The sequence below is a fragment of the Pan paniscus genome, chromosome 6 (genome assembly GCF_029289425.2).
Source record: "Pan paniscus chromosome 6, NHGRI_mPanPan1-v2.0_pri, whole genome shotgun sequence".
In the NCBI taxonomy this organism is placed as follows: domain Eukaryota; kingdom Metazoa; phylum Chordata; class Mammalia; order Primates; family Hominidae; genus Pan; species Pan paniscus.
Genome location: NC_073255.2, coordinates 37,885,785 through 37,904,572, shown reverse-complemented (window position 1 = coordinate 37,904,572; position 18,788 = coordinate 37,885,785). Strand labels below are relative to the sequence as shown.

At 43.1% G+C, this 18,788-nt stretch overlaps 1 protein-coding gene across 1 annotated transcript; it reads left to right on the top strand.

The window, feature by feature from the left end:
* The first annotated feature begins 2,480 nt into the window (after window positions 1-2,480).
* LOC100981379 (retinitis pigmentosa 9 protein) lies at window positions 2,481-17,127 on the top strand. Its single transcript, XM_034963911.3, has 6 exons — window positions 2,481-2,688; window positions 11,362-11,392; window positions 12,487-12,616; window positions 14,562-14,653; window positions 15,368-15,429; window positions 16,492-17,127. Exons 1-6 carry the CDS (start codon window positions 2,537-2,539, stop codon window positions 16,688-16,690), a joined length of 666 nt encoding a protein of 221 aa, XP_034819802.1. The 5' UTR covers window positions 2,481-2,536; the 3' UTR covers window positions 16,691-17,127.
* The last annotated feature ends 1,661 nt before the right edge of the window (window positions 17,128-18,788 follow it).

Below are 18,788 nucleotides of genomic sequence, written 5' to 3'. Positions count from 1 at the left end.
ATTGCACCACAGGTCCATTGCTAAAACAATCAGTGGAAACGAGAACAAAATTACTATGACTGGCTTAAGACAAGTCAAGACTCACCTCTAGAGAGGAATGAAGAGGCCTCCACTCTCTAACCAGCTTCCTGTATGATTCCTGAACAAAATCAAAGGGGTAGCAAGGAAGAGAAGGAGAAATGTCAACTCAGTTGCCAAATATTTGCCCCAGAATACCAATTAAGTTTGGTGTCTGACCTTCCTCCCTCAGTCTTTCGTACCTGCAAGCCTAAAGTAAAGCACATTGCCATTTTCCCTCCGATCCTACTGGTTAGCAACTATTGACGGATAGAAATAATTTTCCTTTTTTTGAGACAGGGGCTCACTCGGTCACTCAGGCTGGAGTGCAGTGGCACGATCATGGCTCACTGTAGCCTCCACCTCCTGGGTTCATGCAATCCTCCCACCTAAGCTCCACAAATACCTAAGACAACAGGCACAAGCCACCATTCCTGGCCCTAGAAGTAATTTTAACAGCTGTTTTTAGTGCATGACCAAAGGGATTCTCATGTTTCTACTGCGCTGCAGAAGACCGTAGGCGTGCACGCCTGAGGGTCCACTTCACCATGAGAGTTCCTTGAAGACTTGTATTTTGGGTAGGAAAAAAAGAAAGATTTTGCATTGTACTCTCTAATCTAGCCATGTGATCTTTCCCTTCTCCTACTTTTTTCCTCTCCTCATCTCCCCAGTGGGGAAAGGTCACTGGTAAGATAAGAGCTTGTAAAAATACACCTTAGCAGCAAAACAATGGTGTCAAGATTACACTGTGAAGGGTGATCAAAACAAGCAGGAGAAAATCTATTCTTTTTTTAGTTGCTCCATTCTGAAAGGTTTAAAACCTGTCCAGTAGCACAGACTAAGGACCAACTGCAGCTGCCCCACCACAAGTGGGCCAACACCAAGGCTGCTTGACTGGCCTCAAGAATGAATCTCTGGTGTCTTAGGAGGGGGCAGAAGAATAAAATGAAAAACAGAGGGGTTCATGGACAGGAGGGTACAACAGAAAGAAAGCACAAAGAGAAGTCAGAGAATATCAAATCACAAAATAATTTCACAGTCAGGTGCAGTGATTCCCACCTGTAATCCCAGTGTTTTGGGAGGCTATGGCAGGAGGATTGCTTGAGGCCAGGAGTTCAAGGCCAGCCTAAGCAGCATAGCGAGACCCCATCTCTACAAAATAAAAAACTTCAAAAAGTTAAAAAGAATTTTGGAAAGAGCAGTATCACATAGAAAATTAATGAGACTGTATTATCGAGGAGAGCCATGTCCTAAAAGAAAAAAAAAAAGCTATTCATCATGATGCAAGACTTCAAAATATGTTAATCATCATAAAAGTTGGGCAGTTCATGTGGACAATCGCCATGCAATTGCCCATAATCTATCCCTGCAATACACTTTTTCTATGTTGAATTTTCTTTTTAGTTTGCTTTCGTTTTTCTATTTTCTCTTTTAGCTTTTTCATTATTGTAAATTGTCAGCATTATGTTTTACAATTCACTATGCTATGTATTACATCTTAACATCATTTCTAATACTGGAGGCATCAACTATATAAAGACTTTTAGAGAGTTCAAATTTGTTTTATGCATTTTTTGCAAATATGACTCAATCAAAGCTCATTATTACAATGGCGACTGTATAAGCATTCTACATATATGCAAAAATGTAGAAATTTCCTCGATAAATAAATAAGTGTCTTTTCTGTACATCTGCATTTGTGAAAGATGAAATTTCTCAGGATCTTGGCTCTTCGGGTGACTGGCACAGTGGTGACGTCATGGTGACCCATCCTGTCAAAAGAGTTAGGTTGTCTCTCATGGTATATCAGATGACCGCAGTTATAAAGCTGGGTGCACACTATTACCGAACATAATTATATGTTTATACATTTCACTTTTTGAACACTTTTTTTTTTTTTTTTCTGAGAGACAATCTCGCTTGTTCGCCCAGACTGGAGTGCAGGGGCACCATCTCGGCTCACTGCAACCTCTGCCTCCTGGGTTCAAGCAATTCTCCTGCCTCAGCCACCCAAGTAGCTGGGACTACAGGCGCCCGCCACCACGCCTGGCTAATTTGAACTTTTTTTATGAATACAGTTCATCTGCTCATCCCTATGTGACTGTTGCTAGTATACCTGAGGTGGGTGTGGCCGGGCGGGAACCTCCAGGCTCCGGGAAGCTCACCCAGGCTCCCAACTAGCGCCTCGCCCCGCTTCGGCTCCAGCTAGGCGGCGCTCCCCACCCACCCGCAGCAGCCCGCCTGGCGGCTGGGCCCGAGACCCGGAGCCCCTGACTTGGGGCCCGGCGCGGGGAGGCGGGGATCGGGCGGCCGAGGCTGAGACTTCGGGGCCGCCGGGGTTAGTTGCGGGGCGGCGGCGGGAGGGGGCGCTGCGAAGCCCCGCGACCGCCGCGCGGAGGAAGTGCTCTCTTGGCTGCCGCCGCCGCCGCCGCCGGAGCCGCGCCGCCGGGGTTGCCCGAGCGGCGCTGCGGGGGCTGACATGTCGTCCCGGCCTGGGCGCGAGGACGCGGGGGCTGCGGGCGCGCGGCGGCCGCGTGAGCCTCCGGAGCAGGAGCTGCAGCGACGTCGGGAGCAGAAGCGGCGGCGACACGACGCGCAGCAGCTGCAGCAGCTCAAGCACCTGGAGTCCTTGTGAGTCCCGAGCTGCCGTCCGCGCGCGGCCAGTCTTCTGAAGCCAGGGGCCCGGGGCGCGGGACGCCGCGGTGGGCTCTAGGCCGGGTTCTCCGAGCCCCCGCGAGCAGGCAGGGGGGCCGGGCCCGGCAGGAGCCTAGTGCGGGCGACCGATGTCGGGCGCCGCGGTCAAGGACTTGAAGTCCATCCTCTTGGCGGGGCGTTCAGGGAGCCAACTGCCGCTCGGCACCAAGCAGAATCTGACTTGGGAGGCCCTGCGCTTCCCTAGCTCCAGGGGGTTCCAGGAGAGTCCAAATGACCCGGGAGAGTGTGGTGTAAAGATTCAAATGTAGGAGAAGGAAATATGGTTTCCCTCTACCCTTGTAAGTTCTTAAGCTGGGCCCCAAATTAAATTGTCATAAGACAGATTAACAGGAGAAAAACTTTTAATTATGTACCCGTGCACTAGAGGGCCACAAAAGTGGGAGACAAAGAAGGCCAGGGAATAGGGGCGTGGGCCTTTTGGGGCGTGGTGGAGACCTTATGGAAGGGTGATGGGGGAAATGTATGGTGAATAAAGGTTGCTTTGTTATCCCGATAAGGCGCTCAGGCGATAAAAGTTGCCCCCAAGCAGCTGTCTTCCTGATACAGATACATTTACTACAGAAAATTTCCTTTATAGGTGTAAATTTCTGTTTACAACAGGCGAGTCGAAAAATAATAAGAACAAAAGGAAAAAAAGCAGTCATACTTTATTTTAGGCAGTTGAGGGGTAGCTGAATAAGTTATCCTGTGTTGTTTGGTTCTGTTACTTATAGCTCAAAGTCATCAATATGCCAGGGTGGCATGTTTGGGGATGGTGCATTCTTGTCTTTTGCAGTCATTTATCAGGGTGGCGTTTCCTAAATTCTAACACAGACCTCGGGTGAAAAGTTCAGGCAGCAACTCTTTCAGTTCTTGTCTGTGATTCTATAATTAGCTGCATAAAACAACCTTTTCTAAGTGTGGCATTCACTCAGTTATTCAAGAATTCGTTTCTGTTTTAGCCACTTCTAGTTACCTGTGCTAAGTAGGTGTTAAGTATAGCCTGACGCTGCCTCCTTGAATATTTTAAGTTTAGCCTAAAAGTTTCTCTGTACTTAGTGAACTGTAACCTAAGTAGATGTGTAAACAGACTGTAACCTACTGTTATAAGTACCTGAGTCTCAGACAATCACAGCAGCTGATTTTCAGGCCGTCACAGGTGGTCAGCCTTTGAAACCCTGTTCAAAGAAGGCAAACGCCAGGCTGTATGGAATCCAGCTATTTCTCTACCTCATTTGCTTTTCTGTACATCACTTTCCTTTTCCTGTCCATAAATGTTATCCCACCAGGTGGCAGCCTGAGAATTGCTCTGGACCTATTCTGGTTATGGGGGGTGCCCTCTTTGAAAACAGTTCTTTGCTCAAGTAAAGTTTAATTTGTCTACTTTTAAAAAACATAATTCATATAAGAAAAAGTCCTCAAAGAGTTAAAATCCTTTATAATTAACCTTCTGGGAGGTTTGATGTGAGATAAATTCCTATGTTGGGACCTGGCCTGCTCTTTTTCCAGTGTGGCCCGCTCTGAACGACTTTTCCCCTTAGCAGGGCAGGGGATGCAGGATAGAGACCCTGCATTGTGGGCATCCATGTTACAGGGCAGTCCTGGCCCTTTCAAGTCACTGTTTGGCGCTCTTGGTCTCCCAGGGAAGTCAGGTATTCAAAGATCTTCCCCTAGCATAAGCACCAGAATGCCTGGCCCTGCCCAGCCCTCAATATATTTAGCTATAGGATGCTAGAGGATGGTTAATTCCACTTATTTGTAGCTCAGAGAGCTTTTTCACAGATGAGAGAGATTATAACCTACTTTTACAGATGAAAAAATGGAGGAACAGTGGTTAAGTCATGTGATCAAGCATACATTGACCAGTTAGTTAACCAGCAAATCTAGAGCTGAACCCAGGTGTTTGATTGACTGGTGGGATTTTTCCAGTTTCTGAGATTTAAAACTGAATGAGCCGTTGAGACATTTGCTTTGGCCAGTTCAGAATCTTGTTTGAGCTTTAAATTGTATTTATACCACAGTAATATGTAGTTTTAAAATTCAAATAGTACTAAAAGTGCTACCAAAAAATAGCAATAGGCTGCCCAACTCCTCAGTAACCACTCATATTCCCTGTGTCCCTCTTCCCCCTCCCAAACCAGGCTTCTCTGTGTAAACTTTTAGGTTTTACTTCTGGGATTTAACTGTTTTGTTTTTTTGGGGTTTTTTTTTTTTTTTTTTTTTTTTGAGATGGAGTCTCGCTCTGTCACCCAGGCTGGAGTGCAGTGGTGCAGTCTTGGCTCACTGCAGCCTCCACTTCCTGGGTTCAAGCGATTCTCCTGCCTCTGCCTCCCAAGTACCTGGGACTACAGGTGTGCATCACCATGCCCAGCTAATTTTTATATTTTTAGTAGCGATGGGGCTTCACCATGTTGGCCAGGATGGTCTTGATCTCCTGACCTAGTGGTCTGCCCACCTCAGCCTCCCAAAGTGCTGGGATTATAGGCGTGAGCCGCTGCGCCCGCCAACTGTATATTCCTAAATTGTATATTTATACTGTTTACATCAATTCAACATCTTAGACATACCTCTTAACTTCTTGTCACAGTAAGGATTTAGTTCTTTACCTACCCTTCTTGTTTCCAATCTTCCAGTATAGTTCCATCATAGCAATTTTTGCTAAACGAATGCTTAGTATTAACATTATTATAACTAGGCTGGGCTCTGTGGCTCACGCCTATAATCCCAGCATTTTGGGAGGTAGAGGTGGGAAGATCGCTTAAGGCCAGAAGTTCTAGACCAGCCTGGGCAGCATTTATAGACCTTATCTCTGCAAGAAAGAAGGAAAAAAGAAATTAACCAAGCATGGTGGTACATGCCTGTGGTTCCAGCTACTTGGGAGGCTGAAGTGGGAAGATCTGCTTGAGCCTGGGAGGTTGAGGCTGCAATAAGCCATGGTTGCACCACTGGACTCCAGCCTGGGCAACAGAGTGATATCCTGTCTCAAAAACAAACAAACAAACAAAAAACAGCAATATAACTATGAATTATTACTCACTTTGAGCCAAGTAGTGTACTCTGATTTATTTTGCTTTCTATACTATTGTTAACTTTTAAGTAGTTAATAAGAGCCTTTGTTTTTCACTTACTTAATTTTCTACTGCTGTTTTTCCCCCAATGTCTCCAAAATCTGAGTACCATAAAGGTGAAAAGGTATCTTTCCTTACCTATCATAGGAGTCACAGCAGATACTCCTATAACAAAAAATAGGTCAACAAGAAAAAAGCATAACAAATGTATTTAATCAAAGTTTTATGTGACATGGGAACGTTGACAAAGGAAGACCCAGAGACCCAGAGGAAACTATTTTTATGCTTAGTTTGGATGAAGAATGTATAGCAGTGTAGAAATATGATTAGACAAAAAAGGGTATAATACAGTGGTCATAGGGAAAATCCAGCAAGCCCTGTCTATTCAGATTTTTCAGGCCTCTCTGTGTACGATTACTTCCTCCCAGATATGGGGCAGGACCCTTTCTGGAATGAGGGGTCCTGATCTATCAAACAAGGTAGGTCAGCTAATGTTTTTATGGCCAGCTCTGACACAGAAAGGCAAGGAAATGTTAGGGTAATATTTGTAGGAGTTTATTATTATTATTTTAAATATTTTTTTAAAAGTTCCACTGAGATTTTATCTTCTTTAAAAAAAAATTAAAGTTATTTGTAGGGCTTCTGGCTTGCTTTGTAGGAGACTTGTTCTAGTTTTTATGGCCCACTTGTGGAAAAGAGGAATTCTGGCCTCTCTTGACTGCTTTGGGGAAGAAAGAAGGGCAGGAGACAGGAGGGCAAGAGAAGGTCAGAGAGCAACTGTCTTCTGAGGCCTTCTCTAATCTCATTTAGTTCAAAGTACTCAGCATGCCAAAGCACCATACTTTGGGGTATCATTTTCTGAGCCCCAATAGTACTTTTTCCACACATAACTACATATCAGGTAATTAGTCAGTTCATTTTTTACCTAGACTCTTCAATCTGTTGTCCTTCAGTACACTGGTTACTTTTTAGACCTGGTCCAGCAGTGGTCCTAGGGCATCCTTTCCCACTCTCCTATCTTGCATCTCATTCCTGGATTCCATGTCTTCCTCTTTATATGTTTACTCTCACATTTTACCAAAGCCAATTCTGCAACTTCCTATGAAAGAGTGCATTGGAGGTAAAGTTTTTGACACCTTGCGTATCTGAAGATGTCTTTATTCTATCCTAAAACTTGGTACATAATTTGACTAGGTATAAAATTACAGGTCAAAAATCATTTTGGGGCTGGGCATGCTGGCTCACACCTGTAATCCCAACACTTTGGGAGGCCAAGGCAGGAGAATCATTTGAAGCCAAGAGTTCAAGACCAGCCTGGGCAACAATGTGAGACCCTGTCTCTACAAAAAATTTAAAAATTAGCCAGGCACAATGATATGGACCTGTAGTCCCAGCTACTCCAGAGGCTGAGGCAGGAGGAAAATAGTAACAACAATTTTCACTCAGTTTTGGCGATAGTACATCACTATCTTCTAGCTTCCAAAACTGCTAAGGAGTTTGATGCCATTCTGACTCCCTTTCTTTTATAAGTTACCTGTTCAAGTTCACCTCACCCTTAAACGTTAAGAAACTATTCTTTATTGCTGCCATCCTGAAGTTTCATGATAATGTTAGTCTTTTCCAATTGACTTTTTTTTTTTAACTTTTATTTTAGGTTTAGGGGTACCTGTGTAGGTTTGTTATACAGGTAAACTCATGTCATGGGGATTTGTTGTACAGATTATTTCATCACCCAGGTACAAAGCCTAGTACCCAAGAGTTATTTTTTCTGATGCTCACCCTCCGCCTGCCCTCCACCCTCAAGTGGGCCCCAGTGTGTGTTGTTCCCCAGTTTGTGCAGTTGACTCTTTTTTTCTTGACATGTCATGAATGCATTAACTACATATATAAATTTATGTCTTACTTCCTCTCCCCAATTTTGTTTTTTCCTTCTGTTGATTTTCTGTTGCTCTCTCTTCTGTCTTTGTATTTTCATTGTACTTTGTAGATGTATCTTTTTCTCTACTAAACATATTTGTTATAGTTCTAAATCAAAAAGCTTTTTCTCATTCTGCAAGTTGTTTTTTATATTATCCTGTTCTTGTTTCATAAGTGAAATATCTTCACTCATCTATGAGGATACTCACTCGTTTTTCTTTTTTGTTGTCTTTTGTTCCCTACATTGCCTCTATTTCTTGTTTGCTTTTTATTTTGATTGCTGTCTTCCATGTAGTAATTTTTTTTTCTCTAATATCTCGGTATTCTTGAATCTCAACCATATTTTGTTTTGTTTTGTGTTTTTTAGAGACAAGCTCTCGTTCTGTCACCGAGGCTGGAGCACAGTGGCACGATTATAACTCACTACAGCCTCGACTTCCTGGGCTCAAGTGATCCCCCCTGAATCAGCCTACAGAGTAGCTGGGACTGCAGGTGCATACCATGACAGCTAGCTAGTTTTTTTACACTTTTTTTTTTTTAGAGATGGAATCTTACTGTGTTGCCCAGGCTGGTCGCAAACTCCTGGCTTCAAGGAATCCTCTCACTTCAGCCTCCCAAAGTGCTGGGATTACAGGCATGAGCCGCTGCTCTGGCCTCAACTCATTTAAGAGTAGGCGCTATACAGCTCTTGTCAAGGGCAGCTGTGTGTGGGAGAGAAAAAAGAGAGAAGGTGTTGTTTGTTGATCAGATAGCTTCATGATAGGGCGCTCATGCTGCAGGGTACCCTTTTTATCAAGAGACTTCCAAATGTCAGTAGTTGGAGATTTTTTTCTGTGGCCCCTAAGTTCCTCTAGAGAAGGGTCTTGAGTCCTCTGCTTGGGGGCCAGGGATCTCTGCCTGGCTGCCAGTGTTGCTGAGTTGGAGAGGCTAACCCTGCAGCCTCCTTCAAGTGTTGGGCAGGCAGCCTCCTGGCTATAGGAAGGAAGCCTCATCTTCTGAAAAGTGTTACTTCTTCCATCCCAGGAAGTCCATTGCTATTTCCACTTTCCCAAATTTGTTGAAAACTGTTGCCTCCTTTTGGGATATCTTTATGGCCTTTTTATTTTTTCACTGTCATTTTTAAAGCATCTGGGGAAGGAGATAGATAAGCATGTTGGTCAGTTGGCCATGTTAAATGGGAAGCCCCACAGTGCTCTTTTATAAATTGAATTCAAATCTTTTCATCCCTGATGTGATGGAGTCTCCTGAGTCTCCACCACAGTTTTCCCTCAGTGACCCTGCCTGCCAGGCCCCTGAGGGCATCCGAGGCTTCCACCTGCTCCAACACTGTCTGTCACTCAATAGCTCCTGGGCTGCCAGGCATAACAGAGTGGACCTTCTGGGTGTATGTGGCAGTTTCACCTCTGCCACGCAGCCCCTTGGATGCAGCTGCAGGAACAATTGTGTGGAATGGAGTACACTTGCATTAGGGACTCTTCTCAAAGAAAACCCATCTCAACAGTCAACAGAAAGAGTAATTTGAAACACTTAACAAAAGATTTCTTACTCTATACACACTTGAGAAGAAAGCGTGTCTCAGACATAACTGTGGTCTTCTTCCTACTCAGAGAAAGTTAGTACAGTCTGAATGACTAAGTAAGGCTTTTCAGATGGCACAAAATAATGCATCTCAATCAACTTTTTTTTTTATCTTAAGAATTAACTGCAGCTGGACACGGTGGATCATGTATACAATCCCAGTACTTTGGGAGGCCAAGACAGGAGGAATGCTTGAACCCAGGAGTTCAAGGCTGCAGTGAGCTGTGATCACGCCACTGCACTCCAGCTTGGGTGACAGTGACTGCAAAGATAAATGCATACCTCTTAACTGTCACACTGTAGAACCTAAACTGTGCATGAACATACTTCAGTTTTCTAATCTGTATTTAGTAGTTAAATACTACTTTCAGAAATATATTTTTGAGTATAGTACATTAATGAATTGTTCAGCCCTGGGAAACAACATGAACCACCCTTCTTTAAACTTGTGAAACCACTTGTAAAATGGACTTTGGGAATGACATGGCTGATAATATTATATTTCCAAATGTGCAATTGCATCACACTCATTTTCATCTTGGCAAGAACAGTTACTTTTTTTTGAGAATTTGGATCTCAGTTCGATTGGCCATATATTTTTTGTATAATGCTTGTGGCTCAAAAGGATTCATTTATTGGATTTTTGGATTTATAGACTTTACTGTCAAGCTCCTTCTAGTCTCTATGCATAAGGTATAGCATTAATGTTTCTAATGAATGGCTACAGATAAACTGTATCATCTTCACAAGTTGTGCAGATTTCCATTGTTTTTGCTCCGTTAGGCCTATGTCATGCCACAGCTTTTTGTTAGAAATATTGTAAGCACCTACTTTGGGAAAGCACTGTACCACACTTACAAAGCTAATCCTGTTAATACACAGTTGTTTACTATTTAATCTTGAGGGAACAGATCCGGGATTGGTAGTATTTCTCATCCATTGTCCATCAAGTTGCTTTCTCCCACATCTTACAGAAGGGGAGAATGAATTTTTTTTTTTTTTAAGACAGAGTCTCACTCTGTATCCCAGGCTGGAGTGCAATGGCGTGATCTCAGCTCACTGCAACTTCTGCCTCCCAGGTTCAAGCAATTCTTCTGCCTCAGCCTCCCGAGTAGCTGGGATTACAGGCACCCGCCACCACGCCCAGCTAATTTTTGTATTTTTAGTAGGGACGGGGTTTCACCATGTTGGCCAAGCTAGTCTCGAATTGCTGACCTCAAGTGATCTGCCCGCCTCGGCCTCCCAAAGTGCTGGGATTACAGGCGCGAGCCACCACGCCTGGCTGAATGAAAATTTTTTCACTTTTCCCTTTGTCTATTCTTGACTCCCTTTTCCAATATTCATTGTCTTCTAAAGGGTCCCTTAAACTATGCATAAGACGAGAGTCCGAATGAAGAAAACATTAAATCATTAAGTGTTTCTCTATGTTGCAGCCATTCTGAAGTATTAAAATGAGAGAGCCAGGTGTCATGGTGCCATGGTACACAACTGTAGTCCCAGCTACTCAGGAGGCTGAGGTGGGAGGATTGCTTGAGGCCAGGGGTTTGAGACCAGCCTAGGCAACACGACAAGACCCTGTCTCAAAAAAAAAAAAAAAAAAAAACTTCCCTAAAGGTTTAAAGGGTCAAGGGACAGACCTGAGCTAAAAATATTTGCATATTACTCTTTTGGGAGGAGGTACAAATTGCTTTAGGAGCCTGAGAGTTGCTCTTTGAGTGCACAAACACCTCGCCTTCAGAATTTCCTTCCCATCTCGCTGCCTGTCCCATCTGGAGACTTGCGTGCTCAGCATTCTGGGTCTCCTCTGGGTTCAGTCCCTGGATGGAAATAAGGATGGCCTGGCCAGTCTTAGATGGCAGGTGCCGCTCAGCACAGGGAGGAGAAGCGTTCTGCTCTTCTCAGGTGATTGCTCGTCTGCAAACCAGTGATAAAAGCTTATTGTTGCTAAAATCTCTGATTAAAAATCCTACAGCCCCTTTTTTGCAGTAACTTGACGTGTTATGTTTACATTAACATGGTTGATAAGGTTTTGTTTTTTGTTTTCCAGTTATGAAAAACCTCCTCCTGGGCTTATCAAGGTTAGTGTGAAGTTTGTACTCTTGGTTATTCCACAAGACATACTTGTAGACTCAGTAACTTGTTATGAAAAATAATTGCATGATGTTAAATCTCCTTTTACCAAAAGCCTGTTTCTTTTCCTGCAGATGAATGAGGGGTCATAATTTTTAGTTTTGTCACAAGCCTCTGCCTTTGCAGAAATGTCATCAGCCATGTTTCCCTTCCCCGAAGAACCAGTGCAGGCCCACGTGGATTCCTTGGCCATGCCCCTCTTCTCTCTTCCTGGGGATGGCATCTCTAAGCTCCTTTTCCTTGTTGGCCTCACCCGGCTCAGCCCCTCGGTCCATCCTCTGCTGGTTTCGTGAGCTCAGCAGCTCAGAGAGCAGTAAACTCTGAGGAGATCTGACAGCTATCCAGTCCCGCTCCCTGGTACAGGCATCCCTCCTGCAGCTCCCTGGCCAAGGTGCCAGGGTGTGTGTGCACGAGGGAGACTTAGAGTGGCAGGCCACGGCCAAGAAAACTTGCTGTTTCATAACTCTCAGCGAAGAAATATTCTTTAAAAACGTGAGTCTATTGTAAATTTAATATTCATAGAAACTTGAAAAAAATCCAAAAGTTTGAAAACACATTAATTGTAAATGCAGTTATTGAGTGGTAAAAATGCACATCAGAGATATAGCATGTGTGTGACTGTAAAACATGACAGGGCCTTCAGGGTATAATAAACTATTCTAGCATAACAGGCCATTTCTATTATTCCAGGAAGCCTGGTTTACTTTAATTCTACATTTTGAGGTAGTGAAACTTTTTTTTTTAATCTTAGAATCTTATTTGGAGCTCCCCAGTCATTGCTATATAAGGACAGATTTTTCTGCTTCACCAGTAACTTTTCTCTAAGAACAGCTACATTGTTTTTGGTATAGTTCTTCTGGTACATTTGTTTCCTGTTTTTTCAATCAGGTGTAACTTGTCTTTTTTTGTAGTTTTGAGGGGTAACTAAGATGATGTTGGCACCGGAAGCCCAGGAAAAAGCCAGGCAAGGGTGGCTCCAAGGGGAGCAGGAGAGAATCCCAGCGCTCTTGCCGTGCTGTTTACACCTTGTTCCCTTTTTTAGGAAGATGAGACTAAGCCAGAAGATTGCATACCAGATGTACCAGGCAATGAACACGCCAGGGAATTTCTGGCTCATGCACCAACTAAAGGACTTTGGATGCCACTGGGGAAAGAAGTCAAAGTTATGCAGTGTGAGTGTGGGAGAGTTTCCCTAATCCATGCAACTTACATGCCACAATTTACAAAGAGTGTTTACTTCTTTTATTTAACTTGTTCTCATCACAGCCCTCTTAGAGCCAAGGCACGTTCTCCATCTTCTAGATAAGGAAGCATCCACCCCACCCCCCACCACCGTGCCATGTGAAGAAGAAAGAGGGCTGTCATCTTAAGCCAGGAAGAAAGCTCTCACCACAAACCCACCTTGCTGGGACCCTGATCTCAGATTTCCAACCTACAGAATGAATGAGAAAACCAGTTTCTGTTGTTCAGGCCACCCAGAATATGGCATTTTGTTATGTCAGCCTGAGCTGACTAAGACACCATCTTTCTGCAGGTCCCCTTAGCCTCTCTCCCGTGTTGGATCACCCATTTTCCTGTGTCTTGGGTCTTCTTTATTATCATATTCTCTCCTTATGGTATAACAAATCCTATGGCAGTTACCTTCAAAATGGGTTTATAGAAGATAAAAATGTTAAGACCTTTACTTTTCTGGAATCGTCTTTAACAGATTTTTAACTACCAGGATATTGAATTCTAATTTAAAAATCAGTTTCCTTGAGAATGTTGATGGGAATGCTTCATTGCCTTGATCATTTGTTAAGAGCAAAGACAACGTGCCTCAGAGTTCAGTATCTATCAGTTTTTCTTCTTTGGGTGGGTTATATTTTCCCAGAGAAGGCTCCCACGTGGAGGGAAAGCCATACTATGAGTGTTCTGGGAGCCGAGTGGAGGGAGTCTGGAAATGTGTCCATCTGCTTTTCATTCATTCGTGTGACCCTTTGTGGCTATTGCAGCAGCTTCCTTCAGACCTACCTGATGTCTCCCTGGTCTCCCTGGCCAGAGACCCTCTGTTTTACCTTTTCCACACATTAAACAACCTTCTACCAGGGTCAGGAAAACAGGGTCTCACTCTGTCACCCGGGCTGGAGTACAGTGGTGTGATCACAACTTACTGCAGCCTCAACCTCCCAGAATCAGGTGATCTCACATCAGCCTCTGAGATAGCTGGGACTACAGGCATGCGCCACCAGGCTTAGCTAATTTTTTTGTACTTTTGTAGAGATAGGGTTTCACCATGTTGCCTAAGCTAGTCTCGAACTCCTGGCCTCAAGCGATCTACCCGCCTCTGCCTCCCAAAGTGCTAGGATTACAGGTAGGAGCCACTGTGCCCAGCCACCATTAATACTCTAAGAGAACTTGTGATTTTATTTACTTAAAAGTGAGAGTTTTGAACAGACTCAACCTGAGAAAGAAGCTTTTATAGTGTCTAAAATAGTAAATGAGAAGCAGAGATACTTTATGAAAACATTTACTCTGAAAAATATACTGAAACACACTTTAAAAAAAATGTACCTTTTGGGCCGGGCATGGTGGCTCACGCCTGTAATCCCAGCACTTTGGGAGGCTGAGGCGGGCGGATCACCTGAGGTCAGGAGTTCAAGACCAGCCTGGGCAACATGGCAAAACCCCGTCTCTGCTAAAAATACAAAAATTAGCTGGGTGTGGTGGTACGCACCTGTAATCCCAGCTACCCAGGAGGCTGAAATAGAAGAATATATTGAACCCAGGAGGCAGAGGTTGCAGTGAGCTGAGATCACGCCACTGCACTCCAGCCTGAGCGACAGAGCAGGACTCCATCTCAAAAAAAAAAAATTCACCTTTTGAAGTAATTCTCCATTGGATTGCTTCATAAATACTTGGTGATAGAGTATTATTCCTAAAGGTATAAGACTAAAGGATGCTTGGGGAAGCAATTAGTTTACCTCTGTTTCTGGCATCTTACATGGCTTGTCCATAATTATATTTTGTTTTAGAATTAGAGTTTAATGAAGAAAAACTTGAATATATTCTGCTGATTCTTTATCTTGAGTAGGTGAAACTGTTATCTTACAGAAATATTTCTCTTTTTGTTTTTAGGTTGGCGTTGCAAACGGTATGGTCACCGAACGGGTGACAAAGAATGCCCTTTCTTTATCAAAGGCAACCAAAAGTTAGAGCAGTTCAGAGTGGTAAGTAAAGTCCAAGAGTGTCAATTTACATTTATCAGAGATAGTGAAAATCAGTGAAGCAGAGTCACCAGTGAACTTGAATGTTCACATAAAATACATTCCCAGAAGCCCTTTGACCAAAGTGTGTGCTGTTAACTACATGCTTATTAAATTACATTTGTATGACAAATTAGCTCTTTTACAAAAAAAAGGAATTCTTATTAAAGTGATCTTTGCTTGTAACTTGGAACAGTGATTTTTTTTCTGAAACAGACATTGTTATCTATTCAACCGCACTTTTTAAAATTTACTGTGTAAAAAAGTCATGTTTCATGACTAAAATCAGGGATTTAATTTCCCAGTCTTTAAAGAGTACATGTCTTTAAATTGTAAGATTACAGTGTCCGTATATTTTTTCTTTAGATGACAGTTATTTCCTGTATTTTTCTTTTGTTTTTGAGGTGGCAGTGTTATAGCTCTGTGATTGCTCCTGCAGAGCAGGGCTACCCCAAAGACAATGTGCTGAGAGTAGCCATTTCCTGTATTTTTCTAATTGGAAAATCCATTTTTTAGCCTTAATGAGTTTTCAGTGATGTGACCTAGAACATGTTGAACATGCAGCTACATCAAACAGTAAAAAAAAAATAAACTGGTTTTCATAACATAGGCATTTCATTGTATTTAACTTGTGATCCATGAAGCCTAACCAAACCTTAACCTTCTCTGACCCTTAAGGCACATGAAGATCCCATGTATGACATTATACGAGACAATAAACGACATGAAAAGGACGTAAGGTGAGGTCGTCCTGATGATAACAATATCCCCTTAAAGTTTTAAAATTATATAAAGTTGGAGAAAACCACTCTAGTGTTAGAGGAATGGTGCAGTAAACATGGTACTTCAATTGTGAAAATATGTGGAGTGCAGGAGTCATGGCTGAAAAGGCCAATGTTGGGGAATGAGCAGGCCAGCCTCCTCCTCCTTGGGTTAACTTAAAGCCATGGGCTTGGTCCAGCTCTCTGGCCACTGCAGTTGATGTTGGCAACCCATGTTGTGCTGTCTACTTGTACAGTATAATTATATTTTCATGTGATTCAGTTTATCTTCTCCAGAGTCTTTAGGGATGTGAGGTTTTGTTAAAAATTATACTTAGGCCAGGCTCAGTGGCTCACACCTGTAATCTTAACACTTTGGGAGGCCGAGGCCAGCGGATCGCTGAAGTCCAGGCGTTTGAGACCAGCCTGGGCCATACAGCAAAACCCCATCTTTACAAAAAAATATAAAAAGTAGCCAAGTATGGCAGCACGCACCTGTAGTTCCAGCCACTCAGGAGGATGAGGTGGGAGGATCTACTTGACCCCAGTAGGTTGAGGCTGCAGTAAGCCATGATTGCACCACTGCACTCCAGCCTAGGTGACAGAGGAAGACCCTGTCTCTAAAAAAAAAAAAAGAAAAAAATTAGACATGATTAGAGAGAGGTGGAAAAAATTGGAGGGTTTGTTTTTTCAAATTGGTGGCATTATAACTGTTAAAGATGTAGATTAAGAAATTGAGCAGTAGGGGAATGGTTTAGTAAAGTATGCGTCTGTTAGAAATTACAATTGTAAGGACTGTGGAAACATGCAGAAATGTCTAGGACAATAAAAAGAATACAAAGTGGCTTGTACACTGGTTACAGTCACGTAAAGTAGGCATTCAGGTGGAGAAGAATGAGAAAACAGGTAAAAATAAAAATACTGTCTTTGTGACATGGTTATTCTTCATCCTATACTGCTTTTGAATGACATATTTATCTAAGAAACTGTTGTAAGTTAAAGCTAAAACTCACTGTTCTTTGATCAATTTTGAGTGTTTAGGATACAGCAGTTAAAACAGTTACTGGAGGATTCTACCTCAGATGAAGATAGGAGCAGCTCCAGTTCCTCTGAAGGTAAAGAGAAACACAAGAAAAAGAAGAAGAAAGAAAAGCATAAGAAAAGGAAGAAAGAAAAGAAAAAGAAGAAAAAACGGAAGCACAAATCTTCCAAGTCAAATGAGGGTTCTGACTCAGAGTGACAAGGATGTGACTTGTTCAACATTCTCTTCTCAAACACTGACCAAGGAACAGAGGAAGATGCAGTCAGAGAAAGCAGCAGGATAGAGATGCCGAGAGAGGAGTATATGTGGGTCACAGCAGTGAGCTCCCACCTGCCTTGCAGTGAAGATGTGACCCCAGGAGAGGAAGTGTCTCCTTCCAGGTGCTAGCTCTGGACAGCAGCTGATTTTAGGCAGGAAAGTTTCTTCATCGTTGTCCTCCCTGCTGGTCACATGAGTTTACGATTCCTTTGAAGTGTCTCCCGCAGGGTGGCAGGACTGGGAGAATCTCTGAGGCGTGTCTTCCAGGCCCTCCCACAGCTTGTGCCCTCCACAGTGTGGACTCAGGTCCCATAGACATCAGGCTGGAGTCTTCTCTGTTGTTGAGAATAATAAAAGCTCATTATTTATTTTTTAAATGGAATGTATTTATTTATGAATAATACATAAGTACAAATAATACCTAATACAAATTTAAAAGGTACATAATATTTAATCATGAAAACTCTACTTCCTTTCCGCTCCAGTTACCTTCCCCAATGTCTACCAGTGGTACTAGTTTCTTGTGAATATTTTATATATCACAAGTAAGTACAGGTCTTTTCTTAGCAAATGCTATCCACATTCACTCACACATAGTTACATTTTAAACTTAGAAGTATGAACCTTACAGTGGTCAGTATCTGAGGGGGTTGGATCCAGGACCAACTCCCTCAATCCCTCACAGATACCAAAATCCGTGGATGCCCAAGTCCCTTATATTAAATGGCGTGCTATTTGCCTGTTCCCTACACACATCTTCCCATATACTTTAATTCATCTGTAGATCACTTCTAACACCTAATACAATGTAAATAGTTGTTATAATGTATTGTTTAGGGAATAAGGGCAAGAAAGAGTCTGCACATGTTCCATAGAGACAGAACCATCCATTAATTTTTTTTGAATATTTTCTATCTGTAGTTTGATGAATTCACGAATGTAGAACCTGCTGATAGGGTGGGCCCACTGTTTTTATATATCAAGTACATTTGGCTTTACTGCCATATCAGAAGTGTGCATTTATATTTACCCGACATGATTTGTTGATTTGGGGGCTAGGGAGTTCTTAAAACAATGAAAAACCTTGTATGGCTGCATTCTAATTCTCTTGCTTTCTACTGCCAAAGTCCCACAATTTTCACAGAGTGACTCAGAAAAAGTTTAAGAATATACAGGGATTTCCATACTGGGTCAGGTACCCACATCCCAAAATCTCTCTCTCCCTTTCTTCCTCTTCCTGTTGCCTGACCACAGCCCACACATGCTCCTGTAGCTGAGACTAGGCCACAGTAGAGGCATCTCAGGAGGCCAAGGTGTTCCTGCAGCTAGAGGAGAGGAAGTCCATCATTTGCTGAGCCAAAGTGAAGCTGGATCTTGCTCATAGGCAAGCGTGTCCCTCTGTGGCCAACACTGATCTCTTGCTGCTTTAGGCACTCAGTCAGGGTCCTAGAAACTCACTCCCATTTTCTGCCACTTTTCCTGGGGTTTGGATTCCCTCCTTTTTAAGGAACAGCCAAGCCAGGCCCAGACTGACCCTTCTCCAACTCTCATCAGTCAATGCTACTATTCTTGGCCTTGGAATACAACCTCACGAACACAATCAAGAATGGGATGGCCAGGACTTACTATTTCTGAAAACTGTAAGTCCAGTGATTCAGCCTTGCCTTACACTTATCCTTGTCATGCAGAACACAGGCCATCTGTCCTCTGCCATATGCTCAGCATTTCCCACCCAGGTAGAGCTGGTCCTCTTCTTCCAGGAATTGGCTACTGTCCCTCCGCAATCCCATTCATGATAAAAAGCATTCTTACACAACACGAGAAATGCTGCATCAATAATTCTCAAGCCTTCGAGGCATCCAAATCAACTAAAGATGCAGATTCCTGTGCTCCAAAAACTACCAGAATTTTCCATTTCCTAGGTCTGGGGTGAACCTGGGAATCTGCCTTGCTAACAAGTGATGCTGACACTGTTGGTTCAGGAACCCCACTTGGAGAACCTGTGCTCTAGATCTCTACCCTCTTACTGAAGCGTTCT

Excerpts from the sequence above, each read along its gene's own strand:
- LOC100981379 (XM_034963911.3), top strand. The coding sequence starts at position 2,537 with ATGTCGTCCCGGCCTGGGCGCGAGGACGCGGGGGCTGCGGGCGCGCGG. Across the intron at positions 14,654-15,367 it reads AGTTAGAGCAGTTCAGAGTG|GCACATGAAGATCCCATGTA; the intron begins GTAAGTAAAGTC and ends CTGACCCTTAAG. Across the intron at positions 15,430-16,491 it reads CGACATGAAAAGGACGTAAG|GATACAGCAGTTAAAACAGT; the intron begins GTGAGGTCGTCC and ends TTGAGTGTTTAG.